Source organism: Phalacrocorax carbo, chromosome 3 (genome assembly GCF_963921805.1).
Source record: "Phalacrocorax carbo chromosome 3, bPhaCar2.1, whole genome shotgun sequence".
Taxonomy (NCBI): domain Eukaryota; kingdom Metazoa; phylum Chordata; class Aves; order Suliformes; family Phalacrocoracidae; genus Phalacrocorax; species Phalacrocorax carbo.
This window is the reverse complement of record NC_087515.1, coordinates 62,791,809-62,819,039: the sequence shown is the minus strand read 5'-3', so window position 1 is coordinate 62,819,039 and position 27,231 is coordinate 62,791,809. Positions and strand designations below refer to the sequence as shown.

Here is a 27,231-nt window from a genome sequence, read left to right as displayed (position 1 = left end):
GCAGAGCGCTCATGAAATCATCTGCTCCCAGTAGCGGTTGCTGTATCCACTATGTTGGTTCCAAAAACTACTCATGCCTGGGAAAATTTTGTCCAGCGTGTTTGCCTTTCTTCCCCACACCCCTTCCAAAGCATGAAAAGTGGTCATCATCAATGCCTAGCCCTCGTATGAGGCTATGGGTTTTTTAAAGCACTGTATAAACAATAACTCACTAGAAAAATACAATTAAGATTATAAGTACCTGAAACCTCTTTAGGGTTGCTCCATTGTAACCCAAAAATATCACATAATTTCAGTGATACTTGCTCAATGATTATAAAAAAAAAAAAAAGCCCCAAGGCTGAAAAGGTGGATGGTAAATTGCAGCTGCAAATTAATTAAAATAATCAAACAAGCCAGAGGTAACTCCCACAGTAAGGGGGCTGCTTATAAAGGCAACGTTAATAGAGCATTTACCATTGAGGGTTGCCTGGTTCTCTTTTAATAAAATAATCTGTGATTACCTGATTAGCTGATCATTGTGCAGAGCATTTTGTTCTCAATACATCCATGCAGCCAATGTGGAGAAGAGACAAGCTTTTATCAGATAAGGCTTGTTTATCTAAAATGTATAATTGACTACTTTTTTTATGGAGGCATGATCCAACAAGCTGCTTGCCTCCAACTACATATACTGCTACTCCTCTCTCCAGTCTGAGATGAGCCAGTTTTCTGGCACGTGCTTATCTTGGCAAGTTTATCATAATGTTCTGGAATAAAGGTGGGAACGCCTCAATGGATATGAGAAACTAGCCTTCAATGGTTAGAAGCAGTCACTGTCCATTATGGTTTTATGTTCATCATAGGCCATCATGCTAGAATTACAACAACGTACCAGCTGTGGTTCTGCCCCCACACGGTATTTTTGGAGAAATAATCTGGTTTAGTTCAATAATATCTGAGGAGGTCAAAAGATGAGCCACATTTTTCGCTGCCACTCACATTCTTAAGGGTGCTCCTTGTGTGGGAAAGCAGCGCTTGGGAATAAAAAGTTCTGACAATATACTGGAACGCCAGTAAACTTGGAAAATCCAAAGAACACATGAAAACTAGACACCTCATGCGTGTAACTGTATATTTATTTCTTTTTAAAGAACACTCCTTAAATGTATTGTAAGTCAATATACAAACTTGGTTTCACAGATTTATAATCCACTAAATAGCACAAAATATAATCCAGGTGGTTGGTTTCTTTCATCTGCGTGTGTGCGTGTGTGTGAGTGTGTGTGTGCGCGTGTGCACGCACGCATGCTGCTGGTGGTAGTGGTAACCCACCACACGCGTTCAAACACAAGACCGGGCTCCTCCTGACTTTCCCCTGGAGCGAACCTCACCCAGATGGAGACCCTGCTCTGGAAGACTGCAACTCTCTTGCCCAGGAATCCCGCTCCTTGAAGAGGCCGGGGTGGCGGTGCTCTCTGCCTCACCGGCAGGGCCACACTCCTCCGTCCACCGGACGGGACCGGAGCCTCCCCTGAAGCTGACCCGGGTACCGCAGCAAGCAGTAACCAGCCATGGTGTTCAAGTGCAAGGAAACACCTTTTTTCACTGCTCCAAACCCCTCTCTGACACACCGGGGCACCTCTGCGTGACACCTACGCCCCACGGTCAGCCCTCGCGAGCAGGGGACTGCCGGGGCTTGGCGGGGTGCCGCTTGTCCAGCCAGTGGGCCTCGCCCAGCCCCGTGCGGCCGTAGGGGCCTTGCCACCCTGCTGCTGGAGGCACGGGAGCGGGTCGAGCTGCGGCCGGACTCTGCCTCCCCGCAGCCAGCGGTGCCCCGGCCCCGCGCCTGGCAGCACAGCAAACCGCGCCTGTCCCAGCGAGTTACACAGACGGCACCAGGGATGCACTTGCACATATTTACATGGGGTGGAATGTTTTCCCATAGCTTTTTAAAGGAGTATATAGATCAACATGTTCACATAAGACCAAATACTTTTAATATATTTATAACTGTTTTATAAAGCTTTGAAAAAACTCACAATAGCACATTGTTTTACTTTAATGCTTTACGGTACTATCATTTTAAAATCACAATCAGCACTTAAGTTATAGTCAATCCGGCAAACAAGAGACAAAAAAAAATTACAAGAGTTAAGAACTGACTGATACATCCTTTATCTTTTGTTTTTTTTTTTTTTTAACTAATGCATAAGTGCAGAATAAGATAAGATACTCTAGTTTAAATATCTTGTTTTACAATATACATTTTGTTCTAATTACGCAACAGTAAATCCCATGCTTCACATAGAAAAGCAATCCACAACATTAAGAAAAAAATTTACAATTTATGAAACAAAGTAAATAAATATTAGTATTACAGAATCAGAGCTGTACATAAAAGCTGTTCAGTTTTAATCATATAAAAATATGTTTTAGTGCAACCTCACATATATTGATGCTGTTTTGCTTTACATCATTTAGATCCAAGTGTCCAAAAAAGGAAAGAAATTACATTTATTACAAAGCAGATACACAAATTCTAAAATATGTACAAATTACTGCTAAAAAAATGCTTATAAGAATATAAGCAAAGTAAAGAAAAGGCACAAACATCTGTACAATTTAAAAGTACCAGACCCAATAAGAATTTCAAATTTAGTTTTGGTCAGGCTCATGATGACTTGTTATTTTATCTAATTCTTTTGATATAACAAAAGTATATATAATAGCAAACTACTGTAACTTAGAACAGGCATGCTGTAAAGTTGAATACTTCTTCTACCTCTAGAAAAAAAAAAAAAAAAAGTGGGGTAAATGTATGGGTGAAAGTCTCCATGCATCTCAGATCAATGCGGCTTGCTCTTCTCAGATGACGGATCTTTTCTTTCCTGTGTGCTTGATGGGGGGTCGCTCCTGCTGTGAAAGCCCAACTGCCGGACGTCCACAAAGCTCTTGCTGTAAAAGGTGGGATGGGCTAGCGCAGTCTGTGATGTACCAAAACTGTCCTGTTCACCACCATGCAAGTCAGGATGGGTGGCTGAGGCACAGGTCTGGCCTGGCTCAGATCCACTAAAGTGTTTAATGCTAAAATGTGCACTTTCTAAGGGTTTCTGGTGAGGCTCAGAAGGCCTCTGCAGCTGCTCCGCCCCGTGCAGAACGGCTTCTTCTGTGGCGATTCGCAGAGAGGCTATGGCTTTTGTACAAGTCTGTATGTTCTCCTCTTGCTCCCTCTCCGTAGCTACGACACTGTCCTCCGATGTGCTCTGCGTCAGCAACAGCAACGGAGAGGAGGGCGCACTGGAGGGAGTGGTAGGGTGCAAGCTGTGCGGAGAGGTACGTTTCTCATGGTGCTTAGGAATACTATACGATTCTTTTGTAAGGATTTCTGCAGTTCCTCTTTGCTTCTCCTCAGAGCCCTCCCTCTGCAGGGTCAGAGTGGATGGAGGATGTAAACCTGAAAGGGCCACCGGTACTGAATGGACCATCTGGATACCCCCGATAGGCATCATGGGGATGGGTGCTCGGATCTGCTGCTGGGAGTGTAGTGGAAGATGACTGAAGACATAGTCACTTGGACCTTCAGGGAATGGGCTAGACCCGTGGTGCTCCATACTTCCTTTTTCTCCATATACGTTGAAGTAAGGCCCCTGAGACAACCCCCTTCTCTGTAACCAGAAAAAAAACCAAAAGAAATGTCAGCGCTGCTACTAGCAAAATTCTTGTCCGGCTGCCAAACCACCTATCTGCTTTCCTGTCTAACACAACCTCCCATTCGCACAGCACCTTTCATCCAGATGGATCCCAAAGCATTTGGAAAACTCCACTAATTGCTTATCCAAACAACGGAGGAGGTTTTGCTTAGCTCAGCCCTACAGGGCTCATGCCTCTGAGGTGAAAGGCAGCAGCTAGTTAAGAGCGTTCAGCAACACAATGCAGCAATTTAGGTCAGGAAGTGAGGAGTATTATATGCAACTGAAACTGAGGAGAGAATTTGGGGTAGATAGAGTTTCATTCCCCAAGAGAAATTTGGCCAGGAGATCCATCTTACCCTCTCTTTTGGCAAACTGTGCAAACTGCAGTGGTATTGGCAGCCCACACCGGGTATCAAGACTTTGTTGCACAGAAATACACATCCAAAGACTCCCTGCTTGCCACCACTGCTTGACAGTACGGGAAAAATCTGCCTGCATGTACACATTTTCTGCCTGATGAATGATCCTGCTCTGGAACCCCAGAGAAAGCACTTGTGCTTCCTACCCTCCACCGTGAGCTTTACCCAATCCTTGATGAAAGGGGACGGGTATTTCCATGGAAGTTAAAGTGCCTCTGTGCAATAATGACCCAAATTTTTATAGTCATTAAGACAATGGAGCACCACTCTGGCCTATCTGTAGTGTAAACAATAAATAATAACAAAAGCACAGGCATTAGCTCTGAGTGAAAGTGATGATTCTGCCACAGAGAGACTCACCCACTCATAATGGGATTGAGAAGAATGAGGGATTTTGTAACGGCTAATAAAAACCAATCTCGCACTATTGACATTTTCAGTGCCTTCCCATTAGTTCCTGCCTTGGAAGAATGAATAGCTTCATCTCTGCTCAGTATTAAATATGCCCTAGGCTTTTGGGTTTCTCTTTTTTTCATTCTTAACTTTTAAAATTTGTTTTCCATCTGATGATTAAGTATCATTTATTGCTGACCAGAGGAATAACGATGACAGAAGTGCAGGATGACATTTTTGTAATTGTGTGTGGGATTTGGCCACACGACTCTTGGGGACTCCCATAGGAAATTAAATGAATGAAAATGCTTATCTCTGCTCTGCAAATTGACCAAATGCCTATCAATTGCCCCAGAGCTGTACCGCTACGACTGTCTTGGTGTGGCAGCCTGAGGACTGCGCTGCTAAATGCCAATGCATTAAAGTGGCAGCACTTCACTGCTGGGAAATCCTAGCTCTCAAGGCATTAAGCAACCTCTTGAACCCATCCGAGGGAACTGGTTTAGGGGGCAATTAAAGATTCAGTTTCTGTGCTACCCAGGGGCTCAATCTCACTGTGCTCAGATGCTTTGTCCTGTTTGATATAAATCAATGTCGAGACAGGAAGGGTGACCCATAATCATCAGACTCAAACTTAAGAGATGTTATTATTCACAGACTAATCTATGTTGGGAATTTTCTTATTCAGAAAGTGAGACACTGGAGTCTCATAAAAGTGAAACTGTCGTAAGAAAGCATAGTGACAGCACGTTATACTGCTGAATGGGGAAAAATTTACAGAATAAACTGCAGTTGCCAAGCCACAAGATAGTTCACCTACCCTGTCAGTCCTTCCTATCGCCAACCTCACCTCTGCACAGCTGCCTGCCCCCCTTTTTTTTCCATCTTTGGTCTGTCAACCCGTTTCTCAGTCATACTGTCCTCTTGGCTGTTTCCTAAGCCATGACATTTATCACTATTGCATCTGATGTGAACTTGGGCTAAGGGAAATAGAGCAAAAGCAACCAAAAGAAGGAGTAAAACTTGTTGAAGGACAAACTTAGTCACACACAAATCTCTAACTGAAAAAGACATTGCTTTCATGTTGTACCCTGCCACAGTTTCAAAAGGGAATAGAGCAACAGTCTGTCCTTGTCAGACAGAGGTGGCTAACATGATAGAACTGCTATGCACTTCCCAATATATGTCTCATACATGTAATTTTTACATAGACAGTGACAGTGGGTGCATTTCCACTGGATGTCTTCCAAGCCTGCCTGAGCACATATCGGATTATCTTTCTCTAGCTTGAAAGTTTGGGAATGGCCCACATAAATGGTTACAGGCATTAATAGCTGTTCATACTTCTTACTCTGCTTTTATTTCCTTTACCAATACGTAGCATTTTCATACCTACAAGCAGATGCACATATACATATTCACAGGGAAAGACTCAATATTAGAGGAACTGTCTTCTTTTAACAAACATCCTGAAAATCCAAAGACTTTATGTGTTGATGGGGCAAGTATTAGATCCCATCACTAAGCACAGTGCAGAAAGTCACGGTATCTTTTTGCGGTGCAGTCAGAATGGGTTGCTGCCAGTGCAGTGAGATGAGCTCCTCTCTTTGCCAGGGAATCCAATTGGTTTCCTATTAATTCTCAGTTGTTGCAGTTTAGCATACTTCCCTCCAGCTCCAGGTGACATAATTTCCCAAGCTGCGATATTCTGTAGGAACTTTTCACTAAATGTTCTGACCTGGTAATAAAGCTAGACTGCCACACCACAACCCTGAGCAAAGCCATAGCCAGCTTCACAGGTCCCCCAGAATGCCTCAGGGATGAGACAGGATTTACCCTGTATCTGGTACATCACCCAAAACAGGCTAAGGGGGCTTAAGAGGAAGGTCACATTTCAAAGCCAAGCACCCTTCACAGACATCCTCCTGGCAGCCCCAGACCACAGCTTAGAAAAAGGTGGTGAGTGGAAAACAATCTCTGATAACCATACTGTAACACACTTGGGACTTTTTGAAGTTAAAAACCAGAAAATGTTGAACCGTACTGTGAAATTCAGTAGCACAGCGTATTACTGATGTGCTTTCTAAAAGACATGATGCTTAATAAAGTTGCTGTAAGTCTGTGTGGACTTCAGTTTCAGGACCAGCTCAATTAGCAGTCCTACTGAGAATGCATCGTAGCAGCCCACATATACCAGTGGACCTATTTACAGTTTACCTGGACTTTAGAAGTTTTATGCTGGCTCTCTGTACAGGAATGCATTTCACTGAAGATAATAAACTATTGAGTGCTTGGGAAGGGATGTAATATCCGTATGTCTGGGACAACCAAAGGACCTTAAGTCCTATCAACTTTCAAGTGGATATACAGGTGTCTACCTGCCTTCAGCCCTTCTAAATATATCGAGGCAAGCTTCAGACTTAAAAATGAATGAGAGGTGCAACAAAACAGCAACACAAGCAAAACCCACTACCTCCTAGAAGCTAAAACAGTTGCTAGGGTCAAGTTTGTACTGCTCACAGCAAGACACATTCACAGTTTCCTTGTGCCTAGCCCTGGGGCTGGAAAAAGAGGCAGAAGCTCTGGTCCACACTAGGAAGTAGCAGGGTGCACTAGGAGTGGGGACAAGCAGGAACAGAGTGAAACTGTTGGTGCTGGATCTCATGTTCACAATATAAGTGATGTGGGGTTGGAGGGGAAGGTTGCTTTGGACTAACCCTATGTGGTCTCTTCACCCTCACCTCAATGCCCACTCACAGTTTAAGTGCACCTGCTGCACTCCTGCTGCACAGATTTTGGTTTAATTTAATCTGAAAACAATCCAGGTCACTTACTCCAAGACTGCTCTGCAATCTGAGTCAAAGCGCAATAAATATGACAACAGGGACGTATGCCTGATCCAAACTAAAATGGTAACAGAGATGCACTCAGGGTGCACAAAAGCAGCCTTCCCATCTCTCCTCTTTCTCTCAGGACAGGCCTAAAATGACCGGGGAGAACGATAACAGCACCAGCCTCCTTAGAAAGGACAGAAACCTTTCGCACTGACAGAAGAGAAGATCCTGAATGTATTTAGAGAGCAATGGGGATCTGCCTTTAAATTTAAAGATGGGCATTTAACTTGCCAAAGCCAAATGTGCACCAGCATCAACCAGAACCATCGGCTACTTTGAGGAGAGTATCTTGTTGCAAGAGTGTATCCTGTTATAAACTGCTGAAAAAAAAAAAAGTATATTTTTCTGTTTTTGTTGTACAATCTATAAAAATAGTTTACTTTTCCCTGTGCTCTTTTCCACTTCCTAAAGAAATAATTTCAATTGCTTTCTATGTGGTGCTTTCAATGTCAGAGACTTTACAAGTTCTTTGCACAGGACCACCAAATTGCATGAACATTCAAGGGGAAGCAACATGAAGGGGAACTAGACCAGCACTGGCCAAAAAGACAAATGCATCCATTTCAGTGGAGAAGAAAGAAAATCAGCCTCTTCTGGCAACTGCAGGCAGCAGAAGCACAAAACTACTCTTACTCCTGCAAGGACTGGGAACCCAATGCAGCTCTGAAAGAGGAAGCAGGATTGTAAGCTGGCATCTGCATCACTGATGCAGTTGCTAGTCATGCTCTGATTTGCTGGATTTCACTTCTCTGAAAGTGAAAAACAGCCTTTATTTCTTTTTTCTTCTCTGACAGCTTTCATTTATAGCAAGCTCAGGTGTTATTTGTCTTCCCACACACTGAGTATAGTAACTTGTGTTTCACCTAAACTCAACTACTGTTTGGCTAAAGTATGTCTTCCAAAAGGCATCAAGAGGTGAGGAATCCATCTTTCCTTCCTCACAGGTGTTTTTTGAGATGGGCAATCATTCTCACTTGTTATTTCCTCGTTTAAATTTGCCCAGGCTCCACTTTCAGTGATGCCTGTGTTCAGGTTCCAGTGACTGTAATGGTCTGGGCTTCTCGCTCAAAACACTGAACATGCCACCCAGTTACCGATGCTTTCTGTAGGACAAAAGATCTTTTACATTGGGTTTTCACTGCCACATGCCTGATCCTACCTCAGAAATAAGGTAAGTGTTAAAAGCCCATCTGGCATGGTGGACTTTCCAAAAGAAGGAGCTAAGGGTGCTAAAAGAGTCCTTACGATGTGCTAAACGCCTTGCTGGAAGGTGTGCATAACACACAAGGCAAACATTACAGCAAGAACTGTCAGATGGCCAAGGGTGACTGTTACAAACCCCTTTGCCAGCATCATCACACATCCAAAATCTCTACTACAGGCTGCCAGTGGAGGTGTCTCATGCAGGACATTAGGGACTTGGGCTCCCTGCACAATGTCAGCTGCAGCGTCTCATATAATCCCTTTCTTTCATGTCATACAAAGACATCATGACTATTAAACTGGTGGCTCTTTATCGTCTTTTGTGCTTCCTTACTTTGTCAGTAAGACTGCTGGCTGGATTTGTATCCTCTCACAGCTATGCAGTGGTCACCCCTGTGACAGTGCAGCAGGGCTCCAGCATACCCTTCCTCAAGGACCACTAGTCAGCCACCCCAACATCTTGCCAGGACATAGAGCCATGTCTAAGAAGTGGGAGAAGTACCTGCGTTGCTCTCTCCTACGTGGCTGCTCACATTGCAGCTTTCCCTTATCCCCCTGAAAAGCTGGCAAGCCACTTTTGGATTTGCCAGGCTGGTGGCATCTCAGCTCTGTTTGGTCCAACCCTGCTCCAGCCACCTTTGCCCAGCTGCATCACTCACTCCATTCCCAGGTGCAGGTGAGCTCAGGGTTCAATTCTTCTCCTCTACAGAGAAGAACCACAAAAATTACACAGAAAGCCAAGAAGACTGGCAGTGGGGAAGTGGGGAGGAGAGCCCTGCTGGGAGGAGGGCAGGGAGACGGGAGCCCTGAGGCAGCAGGAGCCTGTCACAGCTTGCCCAGGTTGAACCCACACATATGGGCTGACGAGGCAAGGCAGAGAGAGTGCAGCAGCAACATCAAACGTGGCAAGGGAAGCATACTAAATAAATAAATAAATGCATACACAGTGAGGCCGTTCCTTAACTCTAAAGACAAATTTATTTGTGGAGAGAGTGTTTTCTGAATGCTAGGGCCTGTCAAAAGTGCCGAATCAGCAGTTTCTGAGAGCTAATTTAACAAAAGGGAACAGCACAGACAGCAGCTGTGCAAGTTGTGCATATTTCCATTTCCACTCAGATGGTTGTATCCCTGTTGATGTGATGGTGCTTTCTGTGGGGCAGACAGCTGCCTGCTCCTGTCACATGATAATATCCTTTAAACTCCAGTCATAGATCCTGATTTTGATAGGTACCCTGCTTTTCTGAGAGGTTCCATGTATTTTAGTGTTTTTATTGCATTAAGCAATACACCAGTGATTGGCACCATACTGTAGTATTGGGGCCTTAAGCCCAGATCTGGGCTCGATCCCACCTGACAGTCTGGGAGGCAAAAGGTTTTCCAGTGCTGTAACAAGCCCCATATGCCACATAAGCTTCCTGGGCAATTGTAGAATAAAGATTGGGGCAGTTAATGTAAGCCAGCCTAATTTCCTTGCAAATGGAGCTAATCAAGCTTGTACGAAGTGAAGATTTGACCCTTAGGCTGACTCTATGACATCTAACTGAATCAACACCTCGACTTGGTCCCCGTCTATTCCAAGTTCTTTGCATTCATGCCAGGACCTCACACCAAGGCTCAAAGTTTATGCCTTCTTCTTCTACACAGCTGCATGGGTTTTTAAAATACTACACACAGACTAATTAAGAGCATCGGTTTTGACAGCATGAGTGAAAATACTCTTTCATACTTACTGAATGCCCCACTGGAATAGATTCAGACTGTAAATATTGACCCATGGACAATGCTGGATTATGGTATAAGCCCCTCCGGGGAGACGCTGCTCTAACAGAGGCCATATATCTCCTCTCTCGCCTAGGAGACAAATCTCTTCGAACAGACGCATCTTTTCCTGGTGACATTGGTCTCCTTGGTGATAGGTGACGTCTTGGTGACACGTCCCGTCTTGGTGATAACTCTCTCCTCAGCACAGCCTCCTTCCGTGGGGAAAGGTGCCTCATGGGTGAAATATCTCTTCGCGGTGACAGATGCCTTCTGGGTGACAAATCCCCTTTTGGCATTAAATACCTCTTTGGTGAGTTATCTCTATAGGGTGAAGAATCATAGCTGGGTGACGACTGTCGACTGGAAGGTGAGAGGTCCCTCGGAGACGCACTGGGATCTAATGAAAGCACGTAATCCTCATCCATGCAGCTAGGTATGTCTAACCTGTCCTTATCAGGCTCTGAATCAGTACTCTTGCTCTGGAAAAACCTCTGATATTCTGTCATCTGTGAGTCTTCACAGGAGTCGCTTGGTGTTATAAGCTGAGTAACCTGAATGCTAGGTAAGGTGACCAAGTAACTGATGAGGGAGGAGTGTCCCACGGAAAGGGAGCCCTCGGGGGAAGCCCCCTGCGATGCCCCAGCTGAGTTCACTGACAGGGAGGAGAACCGAGGGGGCTGCGGGCTGGTGCTTCTTGATCTGGTTTTTGGTGTCGAGTCTCCCTGAGTATCATCAAAATCATCCTCATCTTCATCATCCTCATCATTGTCATCGCCATCCTCGCCATCTGACTCCTCCGCATCAGAAAACTGGTGCTCTGCTGAAAGGCCAGCCAGGTTGCTACTCTTCTCTGCCTCCTGCTGCATGTCCTCCATGTTTTCTGAAACAGCCATGGCAAGTCAAAATGGTGAGCACACACCCTACCTCTTACACCTTCTGCCACAGTTACTCCCCACCCAGCACACCCGTTGCCATCTCTGGATGCTCTTCATCTGGGATGGCTGCATAAAGCCATTCTTCGTAGTCTCAAACCATAATTTTTCATAAGGAATACTTTAAAACTCCATACTTGAAAGGAAGTGTAATAAGCAAATTCACCCTACTCCACCTTGCAACTTCGCTAAATGTTGCCATCTCTCACATCTATGTTGAAAAGATTGGGAACTTTTTATGAGACAGATGATAACAGGTCATTCTTTTATTTTTAGCTCCTCCTCATGTATCTTAATAAGAAATGTAACTCAGACAAATGGATCAGATTTTTTTTATATACTTCCTGTTTATTAAAAAGATGCCTCTTAATTAAAAAATGTCCCAAATACTCTTAATATAGTTTCTTGTGCCAGCCACTGTGCTAAAGTGCAATGAGTCATTTGCATACTCCAGAGGCCATTCCAACTAAATTAAATCATTCTGACATACCTGCTTCTTCAGTTTCAGCATCATCTACGGATGTCATTGATACTCCAAGCTCCAGGCATTTTTTCATGTGTGCTTTAGACTTCATATGTTTTGTCAGATTTCCTGTGGATAAAAGATTAATCTAATTAATGGACAAGAGAAAAGACCCCTTTCCAAGTTAGGTTTTGGTGTATCTTAAATCTGTTATCCTGCAGATGGGATTTTTAGTTTAAAAAAAACCACAGCAGACAGGGCTGACTCATCCAGCCCATTGCCCTCAGAGCCTGTTTTAATATGAGTGGGTTTTTATATCTTCCAAAAAAAAAAATTTTTTTCAAATACATTCAGACTCAGGGCCTGAGAGGTATATTGGTATGTCTCCAATTTTACACATGACCCCAATAAGCTAAAAAACTCACTTTTGGATTTCACCTATCCCTGGGTTCAGAGTTCATGATATGTACAGACTGTCCGGACATCGAAGTAAGTCCAATGCACACCAGCAATTCAGGGCTCACACTCCTAGTTTCACTCCTTGAAACTGGTACTTCCAGGCTTAGGGCTCTCCCATTTACTTCACATGTAGGTTCCAAATGTTCAGTGTGTTCGAAGCATTTTGAAGCAAAAGTACTCCACAAAAAAGACAGTTACGGGAGACCTCTCTATGCAAGTTTACCATCTAGCTGCTACCTCTGAACTGAGGGAAGCTGTACTTACAGCATTCACCTGGGATGTGGAAAATCCAGGTTCAGATCCCTGCTTTGGAGTATGGATCTGAACCAGACACAGCAGGGATTTGAAATCAGATCTCCCATTCCCCTGGGGGAGCAATCTAACACTAGAATATTGACTTCCTGGAGTGCCTGTCTCGGTCTGTTTTTTCACAGATAAGGAAACTGGGTTGAGATTGGCCCCAAGAGACATTTCATGGCAAAGAAACTTGAGCACAAAGCACAAGCTGGAGGAACAGGAATATCACTCTAATCCATTACGCACTTCAGTCACATTTGCAGCGCCCAACAGGGAAAGCATGGCACAAGTAAACCAACCCACTACCGAGACATGGTGCCTCTTAGCTCAAGGAAAGCACTCTGTGAATACACCTATGCTGCTTTTTGGACTCCAACCAGTGTCTCCAGATGGTGCATGCATGTGGCACTTGCAGCCTGGGGGCAAGAACACTGTGCCATTCTGTTGGATAGCGGAGGTGTGCTTAGAAGCTCACAGGCCAGGCTTCTCTCCTATGACTTTCAGTCCCAGCTAGTTCAAATAATTCCCTTCTCAGTAAAGGTTTTTTATTGTGCCTGAGCACTGTATGAAAAGTCTAACTTGGCCACTGCTGCCTCCGGATGGCTAAACGCTCAGGGTGTACACTGAAACCCTAAATACCTCTGAAGGTCTGCCCCTTACTGTTCTGAGCAAAATAGCAACAATAGTTATGAGGCTGACAACTGCTCATAAGCGGTAACACACCAGTTAAACACTTCTTGTACTTTGAAGGCTAACTTAGCCTCTTCCTACTCATGCCCTTCTTGTGCAATAGCATACCACCTCCCCCCTGTTTCTTCTTCTCTGCCAGAAATGCCAGCCTTAGCAAGCAATTTCACATTTCTTTCCATGCCATCTCTTCTGCCTGGAATGTCCTCTCTGAGCACAGCTGCAAAACCACAATCCTCCTTCAAGGCTCTCCTCAAGACCCATTCCTCCGGCAACGACAAATGAAAACAACGATCCAAGAAGAGCTCACCAGACAGTCTATTGGGACTACAAACAAGCAGCTCCTTGTCTTTGTCTCTACACCCCCATGAAAGTTCTCATCTTAAATTAGGTTGATGGGTCCTCTACCATCCATCAGCTATTCCCATCTTTGGCAGAGGAAGAAGTGCTGGAGTCATGGAAACTATTACAATTCTCAATCCTCAAAACAGCCATGAAGCTGCACTGGGATCTTGGGAGAAATTTCCTTCAGCTTCCTCTCTCCCCATTCAAGTAAGCTCACCGCACTGGGACCAGAATCCATTTCCCTTGTCTGCCAAAGGGAAGCCAAGAAACTGAGAATGTAAGTCTCATTTGGGCTGTGCTACAAAGATATGCTACTAAAGAAAATGATTTTTTTTCTTTTAAGGAGGTAGTTGCAATGCAAATCGTATTCCAAAGAACATCATTATCTGTGGCCTCAGGGTGACAAATGGAAGCTTTTTTCTGTGCTGATAAATACATGTGAACACAAGCTATCAGATCTCTATTCATAATTAATGCCACAGCGGATGGAGTGGCCCATCTGGGAGACATTCATTATTTATAAACTTGAAACTGACCCACTGTAAAGCCCGTGAAGGCATGTTTTCCTCAGCAGCTGATGTTCTGCTTCTACATTATGTCATAACAAGTGTACTCTCCTGGTAGCATTTAAATGTTGCTGCAATTAAAATTTGCACCATGTAACAATTTTGGCAGAAAGTATTATTTGTAAGGCAGTTCTTATGCTACTACATTTTCTTTGCAGACAGATGGACCAGCCAAGAGCCTATAGCTATTAATGAAGCTATTCAAGGAGTCTCGGAGTCTCACAAAATCCCTGGATCAATTAAACAGAAGAGAAAAACCTCTCTCATGAAGCCTTGTATACATAAACACAATAATTTTATTCTGAAGGAAACTCTTTCCTTGATTGCAAAGTATGCTTAGATCCCAGCTGGCAAAAGAGCTCAAGATTTGTTTGGGAAGCGGCAAGAGTTCAGCAAAACGGGTCAAGTACCTTTAGTTTTGAAGGCAAAATTGCACAACTTGCATACATAAGGCCGGACATCAGTATGAGTGCGGATATGTTTTTTGAGCATGCTTGGCTTTTTGCAGCGAATTCCACATTCTTCACAAATGTACTTTCCTCGGCCACGACCTCTAACATAGACATAATCCTCATTTGATTTATACCTGTTGGAAGAGAGCAAGCATTTAATCCATACAGGCTCTAAGTCACATACATGCATAAGCATCACCTCTATGCATCTGATCCTGTATGTATCTCATCACAACAAATCCACAGCAGTCCACAGGAACTACTGAATTTTTAGGCTGGAACTCACAAAGTATTTGCATTTCAGGGAATGCACTGTTCCTGTTGTGTTTTAACAATATGAGTCCAAAGGGTTGCAGTACGAGAACAGTATAAACACCCCGCCAGGAAACAGAGTAGCTACCATTCCTATAGACACTGCACAGCTCCAAATACGAGTCTGCAGGTTGGATTTATTTCAGCTAACTGTAGTCTTGTACAGCACAGGCATCTACCACCACTGAAAAAAGCATTGTTTTGCAGCACAGTTCATTTAACTGTCTTGGTGTATTTATCCCTTGGGATCTAATAAATCACAGCCTGGAAATGCCCGTTTCTCCCCATTGAGCATAAAGGGAATGCAGATGACTAGCAAGGATGTATGCATTTACACTAGAGATGCCTGAAGTTCCCAAAGATGGATCCCTCCCTAAGGGACACCAAGTTGAGTTCGCTCAGGTATGTGCTGCTTTAGAAATAAAATGGAAAACTTCCAACCTGCATACTTAGCAGAAGGCTGTTAAAGGAATTTTTCTTAGCACAGGCGTAAGCGTTCCATGCTATTTTTGCTGATTACATAGTGTGTAGTTAGACAATAAATAAGATATGCAAATCTATGTAAAGCTGCACATTGCCTTTACTATCATAATAAATCGTTAGTACTGAAATCTAAAAGGGCCCAGGGGATCTGCTCAGGCTGTTCTGAGGTTTGAAGAGCGCTGGGCACTCCCTAGAGGGAGAATTTAATCCTCATTGACCCAAAGTAAAATCCAGAAATTGTGAGAACTGAGAAATAATTTTTTTTCTGCCCTCTGTCCTCCATTGCCCTCTCCCTAAGCAGCACAAAGTACTTTCAGTCACCCTGCGGATGTGCAGCCCACAAAATAGCATTGGTACTGACGGGCAGAGCTTTAAATAAAAAAGGGACAGTGTGAAGGGTTCTGTTAATGTAATGATAACAAGTGGTAATTTTGGGGTTACAGAGCTGAAATATTTTTCAAGTGTGCATTTCTTAGATGAACGCTTCTTCCATATGTTCAGCTATATCACTGGCAATATAAATACTGACGTTAATATCTTAGAAATACTTAAAACACTGTCCTGTTCTCATGTCCATCTTGTTATCTATTAAACTCATCTGCTCCTCTTTCAAATGTGGACGCCCAAGTTCAGTTTTTTCCATCTCCTTTCCAATAAAGTTGACCCTCTCCTTTTTCCTTAATTGTCCCTGGCACCATGGGCAAAACTGGCATAGTCTAATGTCATTTAATACTTAGCTATTTCTCTAGGAGGTGTTTTTGTATAACATTTCTGGGATTCTGCTCTTCTGTCTGCCCTGTTTCCCAGGTTCTCCTTCATACACACATGCCAATGACTCCTAGTCATCTCTCTATCCAGTGCTTCATCAACTACCTCCAGGCTTTCTCCCACAGACAGAAAAAATGTCCATTACTGTTTGAAAGACTGCCATTTTATCTTCTTTTTATCTCTCCTTACACTCTGATTTTACTGGGTTGGAGTCTACCATGTCACGCCTGATTGATACTGGTAAGATAAATGCTGTGTTATGTGTTTTTCTGTTGCTCCATCTCTGCTGTTCCTCTGCCTGACCTCAATCCACCAGCTTCTGACACCTGTCAGATCCCATTGGGCACAAAGACAATTAGACAAGTTCTGCCTCTTCATCAGTCATATGGACAGTTCCTGGCATAACTGACTTGACTCTCTAGGTATGCTTCACTATAACAAAGACTGAAGTGACACACATAAATTTGACATTTGAAGAAGGCCTTGTCCAAAAACTGAAACACCAGAAGACTGAATCTATGGTGACTATCTTTCTATCCCCCAGGAATATTAGATCTTACTGTTAAATCATACGTCTCTCAAAGCTTTCAGTAATTCCCCCTACACAACTTTCACATAAGGACGATGGTCACCGCTACTCTCGGTTTGATTTGAATGGGACTCTAGAGTTAAAAAGCCTTACCAAGCTTCAGAGTCCTGAAATTTCTATCCAAAATGTTATTTTATTGCAGATTTTCAAGTCGAGCCTATCACTGATTGATATAAAAGAGCAAACATTAGCAAACTCTGAACGCTTGCTGTCAGCTGGTAATGTCATTAAGCCACATGTCAGGTGAGCGGGCATGTTTGCCCTGTCCCTCTTTTCTTTTCACTTCATGCCATTGGTAACTAACTAACTGTACTGCAGCAAGTATTGAACTTCAAATTGCTGCTTTTCTTTGAGGAACACTGCTTCATATCCCATCAGGGTTTTGCAAGCAGATTTTGTGATCCAGATCATTTAATTCAAACCAAGCCACCTGCCAGAGGTAATAATATGGTGGTTAGCTTCTTCCTTCAAAACTCCCTCTGCTGTGATGCTTACAAACTGCTCTGGATGGTCTTTGGTGCAGTGAGGTGGTGATGTGCTGTGACATCTTCTTTTCGGCTCAACTCCGTTCATTCCGTTCCTTCAGCTTCTCACTCATCCCCAGCCCCGCCTATTTGCTTTTTACCTACCTGCCATACGAGTGCTCCACTCCCCTGGCACAAGGCAGCTGCACAACTGCACTTCCCTGCCTAGCAAACTGAAAACCGACAGCTGCAGGTCTTTCTCAGCTATGGATTCTGAATCCCCTTCTTTGCACTTACAAACCAAAAGCAATCATGAAGCCTAAGCAAATCCACTCGCCAAGACAAACAAAAACCAAAACGAAAATACCCTGCTGAAACAGTATATCACCATGCACGCTTGTCTGTCCAGGGGAGAAAATGTGAAACAAAGACAACAGACATTTGCTGCATAGTTCAGTACACCACTTGCACGTGCTGAGAGGATATGAAGATGAGCTTGGTGAGACTAGAGCAGAACAAAGAACAACAGAACAGCTCTACAAAGAGCAAGCAAGCATGGAAACCCACCCATGTTAAAAACTAGCTTTCAAAGGTCATAAACAAAAACCTGAAGAGGATACTCAGGACAGAAAACAATGAAAGGCATAGTTGTAACATGTAAAGAATATTAGACCCATTTAAAAAAACAGCCAAACTAATTGAAAGAATGAATCTACCCTTCCACAAATAACTCCTATAAAATGTACAATAAAATGATGATGTTTAAGAAAAGAGTGAACCCATTAACAGTGCATAACACTTCATCATCTCATTCACTGTAGCTTTGCAGGTTATATTCTTCTGTTGGAGAAGTCCCAGTCTATTGCACATGTTATTTGTGTCCCCCCTCTACTCCAGAAATTAATGTGCACATCAAGGTTTTTACATTTTTTTCTACTCAAGGGACATCTAAACATAGCCAAGTATTACTAGGAGACATTTCTAGGTGACACGTGAATTATATGTCTTTATACGTAGAGTTTCATAGACCTTATTGGCGCACAGGGAAACTTAAGATAGTGTAAGTAACACACAAAGTTTCTTGAAGGTGTTAGATGGTAGAGGCATTTTATAGAGTGATCTGTTGCAGCTCATACTGAACTGAATCCTCCTTTAAGTTGCTTTTCTTAACACACTTCTACTCTTCTGACCTCTCATCACGCAGCTTACATCAGTGCAGACTGTCTTCAGCTGGGTGATCCAAATTCAGAAATGATGCATAGTGGGAAGGAGGCAAATTTTGTACTTCAAAGTGGATGCGAGTTGAAGCAATGGCTCTTTAAATTTCTTGTAAATTTAGGCTCACCCCTAAATTTGTGTCACTCTTGTGAAGCCAGCCTACTTGCTTGGGTATTAGGACAATGTACAACTACAGGGAACAGCCAGGATCAGGGCGTCTGGGCCATCAGACCTATCAGAGTCTCCAAAATAACATTTTGAACCTTTCAGGCAAGATGTAGGCTATACTCCTTCAGTGTCGCAGATTACAAAGAAATGCCAGCGTTCATTACATGGAGAGTATCCAAGTGAAACCAAAACACATAATGTTAAAGAAGGACAACTGAGATTTTAAAGGGTACAATCTGACGGGAGAAGGAAATGGATGTACGAATTTCTCACATCTCCCTCCTGACCTATTTAGTTACCCCACTAAAACAGTGCTGTGAGTTTGCTAAGACTGAAAAACACATCTTGTTCGGCCACCTGACTATTAACTACTAACAACCAGCAAATTAATTGCATCATGTCAGAATTCTGTAAAAGAAATAAAATAATATATTCCATTTTAGAGTGTACTGCAGAGGTAAACAAGTATCCATTTGATTTGTTTTATATAACAAGCTTCATAAGCCTCAAAACAATGCTAATGAGCTTTCAGGTCTCCTTTTTCCCTCTCTTTGTTATTTGCTTGTTATCACTTAAGTGATAGATGCCCATGGTAAAATTAAACATTATTTTAGCAACCATACATGACAGATCTATGGATTAGGCTTAGATACCATAGATTTCTTTGCAATCTTATCTTTTATCTCCAAAATACAACTTCAGTAAATAATCACAAATTACAAGAATAAGAGTAAGCGTGCCTAGCTAACCCATTCAGGTGAGTGGAGGTACAGACAGTCTAAAAATAGAAAGATATCCATGTGGAAGCCATTTAAAAACAAAGAAATGGTATAGAAAATACCAAAATGTTAACCGTTTATCCATTTCTTTATCACCTAGGGAACGAAAGTAACAATTTTGAGTGAGTGTTCTCACACAGACAGAAAATATAATTGTCCTAATAGCAAAGTAGAGCCAAGACTAAGCACACAGGTACCCAGTAGTTTAAGACCCACATATACACAAAAATGAAGATGCTTGGGAGCTACAAGACATGGCAGGGATACAGGAGACTGTTCACATCCTAATTCATTCATGTTCATTTTCAAATCTCTTTAAAATGACAGGCTGAGCTTGAAATTTCCAGTTGCATTTTCTTACCCTCCTTCAAAGATTTTAATTCGTATCGGCTCAGTTTGTTTGGATGTAATGTCTTTATCTCCATGAATGTCTCCTTTTACTCTTTCTTTTATAATATTCCCCACTACTTTCTTTTCAAGCTTGCTGCCAAACAAGAAGAATGGCTCGTGTTTCATCTGCAGAACAAAGTCAAGGAAGGGTGTTACTGCTGGAGCACACAATAAACGCACACTTCATTTCAAGTACTTTTAACATTCCAGGTCAAAGCCAAACTCTCATTTTGGTGCAGCTCTGTAAGATGAATTAATTTGTCCCATTTAATTTGATGGAGAACAAGAGAGGGGGCAGCAGGGACAAATTTTTATGAGAGTCTTAACAGAAAAGACAGCACCACATCTTTCCTCAGAAAAAAAATGTGGAAAATAGAGCTGGAAAAGCCTTTGAAGGTAATTTATTGCCATTACAGAATTTTCCCTGGCACCATTATCTAATGCTTAGTCCATGAAGAAGAGCCAGCATGTAAAAGACTTCAGATGGATCTGAAGATCCTTACTCAATTTTAACTTAATCTTTACTTATGAACGCGTGTGGATTTTTGTGCCTGATACTGTTTGAACCAGGACAAAAACAAAGGACAAAATAAAAGGAAATAATGTATGAGGCTCTGGCACATGCGAAGGGAGGGTTTAAAAGCCTCACTTTTTACATCTGATTTTGAAAATGGAGACAGAGACAGCAGAAGTAGCAGAGCTTGCAGAAGGGTAAATTGAGGCTCAAAAGTTGTCACGGTAAGATGTCGATGTCTGATTTCCCAATAGGGAATGTTGGTTTTTTTGGGTTGCTGTTGTTTTTTTTTTTTTCCAAAAAATCATTCACTTACATTTCATAGTTTACTAACATTTTCTCAAATAAAGATATACTAATTTAATTTTATTAAAACCTCTTATTTACCTGAGCAAACTGCTTCCACGCACTTGATGATGTCAGTTTACCAGCTCCAGGTCTATGCATAGTGGCCAGAGTGTAGATTTCCGTGGTGTTTTTTTGCTTGGACCTTAAAAGTGCTAAAGTGGTCTTTGTACTTAGCCCAGATGGGTTTGGGTTACATGAACTTATACACCATGAAGCATAAACAGAAGATTTGAGGGTTGGTTGCTGGATGTAATTGGGTTTCGTATAGTTTAAGTAACACCAGCTCACAGTAGTAGTAGTGCGCAGACTTGGGAACTGAAGGATCTGCTGGAAATCTGCTACGTCTGTCAGGAGAATGGTTGGGCCTGTGACTTTCCCACCAGTATCGGATGACATCTGGACTAACATCCCAAGAGGCAATTTTTGATGTTTCAGTTGGTCTTCTGGCTGAATTTCTCCTGGTGGCAATGAAGACCTCTGTGGACTCATGCTCATATCTGAGGCTGTTTCATCTACATCCAGTTCTTCTGGTGAGTCTCTTCCTTCAGAAGGGCCACTGGACTTCTGCCCTGGTGATGTGGAATCAAAACTAGAAAGTTTCTCCCTGCTCATTGGGAAAGCATCAGTTGTTGGCGTGCTGACAGGTGGGAAATCTTGAGATGATGAGGATGACAGCGGTGAAGAGGATGACATGGACGGCAGACTTTCTTTTGGCTCTGTAGCACAGCTCTGCCTTACTAATTGAGGCTTCTGCATTCTTGGAAAATCTTTCTTTATATCTGAGTTAGTTAACTCAACTGCACTTAGCTCCTCAACTATCTGCCCATACATTTTTTCTTCTTTGACCCGTTTCTGCTGCTTGGTCTCCATAAAGAGCTCCAAGCTGCTGGCAGGTGAAAGCATGCGTTTGCTTCCTCCCAAGGTAGAAGCCATGTCAGAACTGGAAGGCAAACACAGGGGAATTGGTGGCTCCAGTCCAAGTGGTAGTGTCGGTGGCACTTTCCACAAAGGATATTTTTCTAGCCCTCCATGCTGACCCAACATCTGGGCTATGTTAAATCCAATTCCTTGCATGGTTGCATTAGTTGCCAATGTTCTTTGAGAAACAGTCTCATCAACTTTACAAATTACAATCGCAGGACTGTTGCTCTGTCCAAGGATCTGGGAAATGCTTGTGTACATGACACTACCGTAAGATGGCACATGGGTTTGAATCCTGACGGGAACAACTGTTCCTGGCAAAGACTGTACAGATCCATCACTTGGGGCATCAAAATCTGTCTGAAGATGTTGCTCAGAGGAGGTATCTGATGGTTTAATGCTATGGTCTGACTGGTACTTAGCAAGTGTATTTTTTGAATAGTGCCCAGATGTTCCTGAGTAATGCTGATATGCTTGCTCTTTAGCATGCACATAATCAGCTGGTTTCTTCCCAATAAGCTCTGGTGCATGTTCCAGGTGATAACTTGGAGGAACGTCTGTTTGGAAAGGCTGTTTGACATAAGATTTCTGCAGCTGTTGTACAAAATGATGCTGGAAGTGTAGAGGTTCTGTGCATGGCTGCCACAAGACAGGCTGTTGAGATGGTGGTAAGTGAACCATGCAGACAGCTGGGTATGGGAACTGAAACAAGGTGCTATGAATAGGGGGAAATGGGACTTTTTCCTGATGTGCAAATAGCTGCTGCTGCTCTGATGGATGTTTGTTAGGAATATAAGGTGCTTGCTGAATCAAGGGAGTCCTTAACATTTCTGGGCTGTCTGCAAGAAGAGCCTGTTGCTGGGCAAGGTGGGATGAGCTATTACTAAGCTGAGCACAAGAGCCAATAGCCTGTTTTCCAGAGTCATCTACCTGAATGGGCTGAAGTACAGAGGAAGGGGAGTGATGCCAGGCAAGCTGGGAGGAGCGAAGACCAGCTTGTGCATGTTCCATCTGCTCCTGCTTTATACTTTGTTCTGTGCTCTGATCAGTCTGGGAAATCTCTGGAAAACCACTGAAGGAAGCCTGGCGAACCAAGAAGCATTTCTTCCTTTCTCGGGATGGAGACAGTGCCGTAGTAGGTGTCCCAGCTGAAGAGGCATGAGACAGGTTCCCATAATCAAAGGATTTACTTCGGATCTCTGGGATTTCAGCAGCATGAGGACAGGGCATCTGTTCAGATGAGCAGCGTCTCATTTCCCTCTGATGGTGATGCCCAGGGACGGAAAGTGAGTATGCACCAGCTGGAACTGTTAAAAACTCAGACTGTTTTCCAAACTCATCTTGTTTGGGAGGCGTGATGAACTTCATATTCTCTTCTCTTTCAAAGGACATTGAAAAACTCGAACTATGAGACAAATTACTTTCTTGGCTAGGACTGCGGGAGAGGCTTGTACCTGTGGACTCAAAGCTGGATTCTCCAGAGGAGTGCTCCATGTCAGCCAGTCGTAAACGCTTCTTTTTGGGTGGTAGCTTTTCGGCTGGAAGTTGAGAAAGGGTTTCACTTCTCTGGGGCCACTGGAATTCTTCGGTGGGTCTCTCCTGCTCTTTACTCTGCACTTCTTTATCTTTCTCAGGTTTATCTGGCTCCTCTGTGACACGAATTTCAGGTACCTGTATGTTGTGCTGGCGAACCAACCTGGGCTGCATATGATACGGCTGAGGCTGCTGGGATGGAGATGGCTTATTGGTGTCAGCATTTTCCATTTGTGGAGCTCGATCTGGGCTCATTGGGGACTCACAAATCTCACTCTCGTATGTTTCAGATGGTGAATAGATCTTTTCCTGCTGGCATGCAATATGTTCTGTAGACTCAGACCTTTCAAACGAGTTTGGCCTGCTCAACGAATTTGTGTGCTGAATGACAGAGATGACATTTCCAGGGGGCTTTCTAGACAGTGGTTCTGCAGTCTTTTCTTGCTCTGAAGTTAAGCATGAGTCTTCCAGAGAAGCTGCCGGGCTTCCAGACTGCAAGTAAGGCCTGCAGATTTCAAAACGCTCCGCATGGCAATGGGCAGCATTGTCCAGGCCTTGAAGGGCAAATCCGCTCCTTGGCACTTCCTGAACTTGGGATTTGGGATCAAAGTCCAAAGGCTGAATTCCCCCAGTGGTGCCAGTCGAACTGCTGCAGAGCATGGGACTGTCCTCCTCATCCCCAACACTCTCCTCTTTCCTGCGCTTTCTGTTTTCAAAAGTTGTTCCAAGCATGGATGGCACTGCCTGAGATTGTCCGAGTGGATCAACAAAGTACTCTCCCCCCTTGTTCATCCCACCTAAGGATGGCGAGTCCCTGTAGTTCTGCTTCTGAGCTTCAAATTCTTCCCACTTTCTGTAGTGCTTTCCACTGGCATCATAGTCATAAAAGGTCTTGTCTCCTTTCTTCTCTTTTAAGGATGGTCCTTTGTCACCTGCTGTCTGTCTGCTGGAAGCAATAATGATATTTTTCCCTGGTCTTCCATGGTAATCTGAATCTGAGTGGCCCTCCTGCACAGAGGGCAGTTCAAAGGCAGCCTGTCTTCTCAACATCCTTTGGTGGGATATTCCCACTGTCCCAGGGTAAAATACATCATCTGAGCCAGTCATCTTCTCATCAAATGAATGGCTTCCTCTCAGAGATGGGGGAATACTAAGGTTGTTTGCAGTAGATGTTGGCATAGAGTTACTTCTAATAAGTGGAGAGGAATCTACTGGGGGCTCTAGAAGGACAGGCACGTCACCCTGCTGATTGACTTGGTACAGGTTGGATTCACTTTTGATAGATGATGTGGTAGTCTGGGATTGTCTAGATTCTGTATTGCTGCCTGGATAAACTTGTGTAGATTTAATAGTGCTCAAATTTCTGGAGTCAATGAGTTCTTCTTTATTTGGAGTCAGCTGAGAAATATGTTCCTCAAGTATCTTGGTATCTAATCTGTTATTTAAAAGAGGTAATGGCTCTCCTTTGCCCTTTCTACCCATTAAACTGTGTTCCTGATTTGTTGTGGCTACTGTTAGTGCTGTCCTTTGATTAATCCTGTAGAACTTCCCAAAGATGATCTCTTCGTAAGACTTTGCATTTGTATTTGGTGGGCTAATTTGCTGCTCAGCACTTTCTGAGCGGGAAAAATAACCAGAGTCAGTGCTTCCTTTACTGTGTGGGCTCAGGAGGTTTAACGACTGCTCAGAATCTTGCCCTTTTTTCTCTGACAGTCTTAGTGCAAGTCGCTGTTTAACTGTATGAGAGTCATCAGATTTAGTACTTAAGGATGGGTTTTGCAACATATCGGAGCCCATATATGGTGAACTCTCACTGGGTAACTGAATTCCACTTTTAGGGATAATCAAAATGGGCACTTTCATTGGCCCCACCAAGGACTCTTCCATGGAGGAGTGAAAACCGCTCCTGCTAGCAATGTCCAGGGGGAGCTGTGGGACTGGGCTCAGTTTGTCAGACCCTTCCACTAGGAGTGGGGTCTCCTCATCAGTGTCCGTGCTCTGCTCGCCGTCTGAATGTATTTCAGCTTCCACATCAATGTAACTGGCGTCTAGGTCCAATTTAGAGACTGCTGACTCTGTGAAAGGTACCAATCCTGCTTTAATTGCATGGGCATGTGACTTTCTGTGCTTGTAAAGGTTGCTCTTTGTCTTGAAGGAGAAACCACAAGGAACACAAGGGTACGGTCGCTCCCCAGTATGAGACCTAATATGCTTTTTAAGTACGCTCGGTTTGGCACAAGCCCGATTACAGTAAGGACAAATGTACTTGCCAGGCTTTTTGGGTTTGTGCTCCTTTTTGTGAGCATCATCTGATTGTTCTAAAGATTTCTGTGAATATTGGCTGTATGCAGGGTTCAAACTTGAAATCTTCTTCCTGGAGAAACCTCCACTATGGCTATGCATATGAAAAGGAAACAAGTCCTCCGAGGCAACTGATTGCAAGTGGCTAGGAAACTGCCATGGAGGGCCTTCCAAGCTCTGATGTGGCTTTATGTTGTGCAAGAAGCCTTGTGGCAATGAATGCTGTGGGAAAGAAAGTGAATGTTGACATGAGTAAGGACTTGGTCGATGCTGTGGATATTGCTTCTCCGTGACTTGCTGTGCAGCTTCATTCGATGATACCAGTTTCCCAGAACTAAAAAGTTGTGCTGATGCTGTGTTTCCAATTTGCTCGTCATCTATTTGTGGTTGCCTCTGTACTTCTTGATTGCCAAAAGTGCTCATCTTAATAACAGCTGAATGTTCTTGCCTCCATCTACTGGGTACTTTAGCAGTTTCTCCAGACCTTGAGGTAGCTTTTTGCCCTATAGCTGTGTCCCCAGAGTCCATTTTGTTACACAAGGTCTTAAGTGCTAGTTCACTTGAAAGCTGTGCAGACACATGGAGTGTGTCCAAAGCTGTGCTTTTTAAAGTTTTGTTGCTCCCATTTTTCCAGGGCTGTTGCAAGTTCACAGACTTTTCTTTCTCTTTGGAACTTTCCACGCAGTAGTCTATAGGCATTAGATTTGTGTCTGTACACTAATTGTGAGTATTATACAGTTCTGTTCATGGCAGGAACTTTCCTAAACAGTTTATTATACGTTTGCAAAGACTTGTTGTAGCATTTGGACATGTTCCATTGTTATTAAATACTGAGATGCAGAATGACCCAGAGATATTTGTGATCTACTGGAGCGAAGTTCTCTTCATCTCTTCCATGGTGACACAGCTATCTGTAAAGAAAAAGCAAAAACAAAGAAACCACACACACCAATTAATACAGCCATGCGAAATAATATCGATGCAGTCAGCTGCACTTTCATTGAGCCTTTCATAAAAAAATATTGAGGGACTTTAGTAAAGGTAACTACATTTCACAAATCCCTCTTTTGTCAGGAGACACAGTAAAGACTGGCTCCAGAGACTGCACACAAGTGTAATCACTACTCAATAAAAGGCTTAGGAACAGAAAACAGGGATCTAGACTTTCCAAATTGAATAGAAGCTTTGGAAGGCTTTAGGGGAACAGTTTGAAGGCTTGGTTCTCAGAAAGTCTGCCACCTACTTTCAAAGCTCTTTCAGCAAATTGCTGCTGAAAATTGAGTCCGAACACCATGGGTGAGAATTACCTTATCCAGTTCTACTCACCTACAGTTCAGACATGCACTTTAGTGACCTGGCCTTCCTCTAAAGTCAGAGGAGGGTGATCAGTACTTCCAAAAGAGAAATCTTTCCATACCGTGATGGGTACTTCAGACATAGGGGATGTCTATGCACATGGCCCTCCACTCTGGAGATGCCTGTCGGCTAGGCAGAAAACCTAGATGACTACCTTAGGGTATATGCCAAATTTTAACACAGCTAAAGTGAAGTACTTCTTACCTTAGACCGTCTAAATGGTTTTACAAGATGTTGATCACCCTTTTAAACTACTTTCAAACAGTAAACAAAACAGACATCAAATAAACATTCTGAACGCAACTCTACTGGTACCTTTCCACATCTCCATCTTCCAATCACTATATTAAATTTTAGTGAGAATGTCTTACTGGAGGTAAAACACATGTTAAAGAAATGAGCTATGACTGTGTTTATGTGCCTTTAGCATTTTAGACTTCAATGTCGGAATTTCCATCCAGCTATACATGTACTGTTTATGCTTAAATGCACTAGGTTTCCACAGTTCTACTATAAAGAAGAAATGCTCAGAGGTATGAATT

At 43.2% G+C, this 27,231-nt stretch overlaps 1 protein-coding gene across 6 annotated transcripts in view; it reads right to left on the bottom strand.

Annotated features, from left to right (window-relative positions):
* Positions 1–1,100: 1,100 nt before the first annotated feature.
* HIVEP2 (HIVEP zinc finger 2) overlaps positions 1,101–27,231 on the bottom strand; it is a 143,221-nt gene continuing 117,090 nt past the window's right edge. For all 6 annotated transcript variants that reach the window (XM_064447138.1, XM_064447142.1, XM_064447139.1 and 3 more), the window contains 6 exons: positions 20,618–26,244; positions 19,688–19,842; positions 14,504–14,679; positions 11,767–11,868; positions 10,314–11,224; positions 1,101–3,647 (listed from right to left, as the gene is read on the bottom strand). In XM_064447138.1, coding sequence (XP_064303208.1) covers positions 2,829–3,647; positions 10,314–11,224; positions 11,767–11,868; positions 14,504–14,679; positions 19,688–19,842; positions 20,618–26,032 — 7,578 coding nt within the window. In that variant the 5' untranslated portion in view covers positions 26,033–26,244 and the 3' untranslated portion in view covers positions 1,101–2,828. The remainder of the gene's footprint in view (positions 3,648–10,313; positions 11,225–11,766; positions 11,869–14,503; positions 14,680–19,687; positions 19,843–20,617; positions 26,245–27,231) is intronic.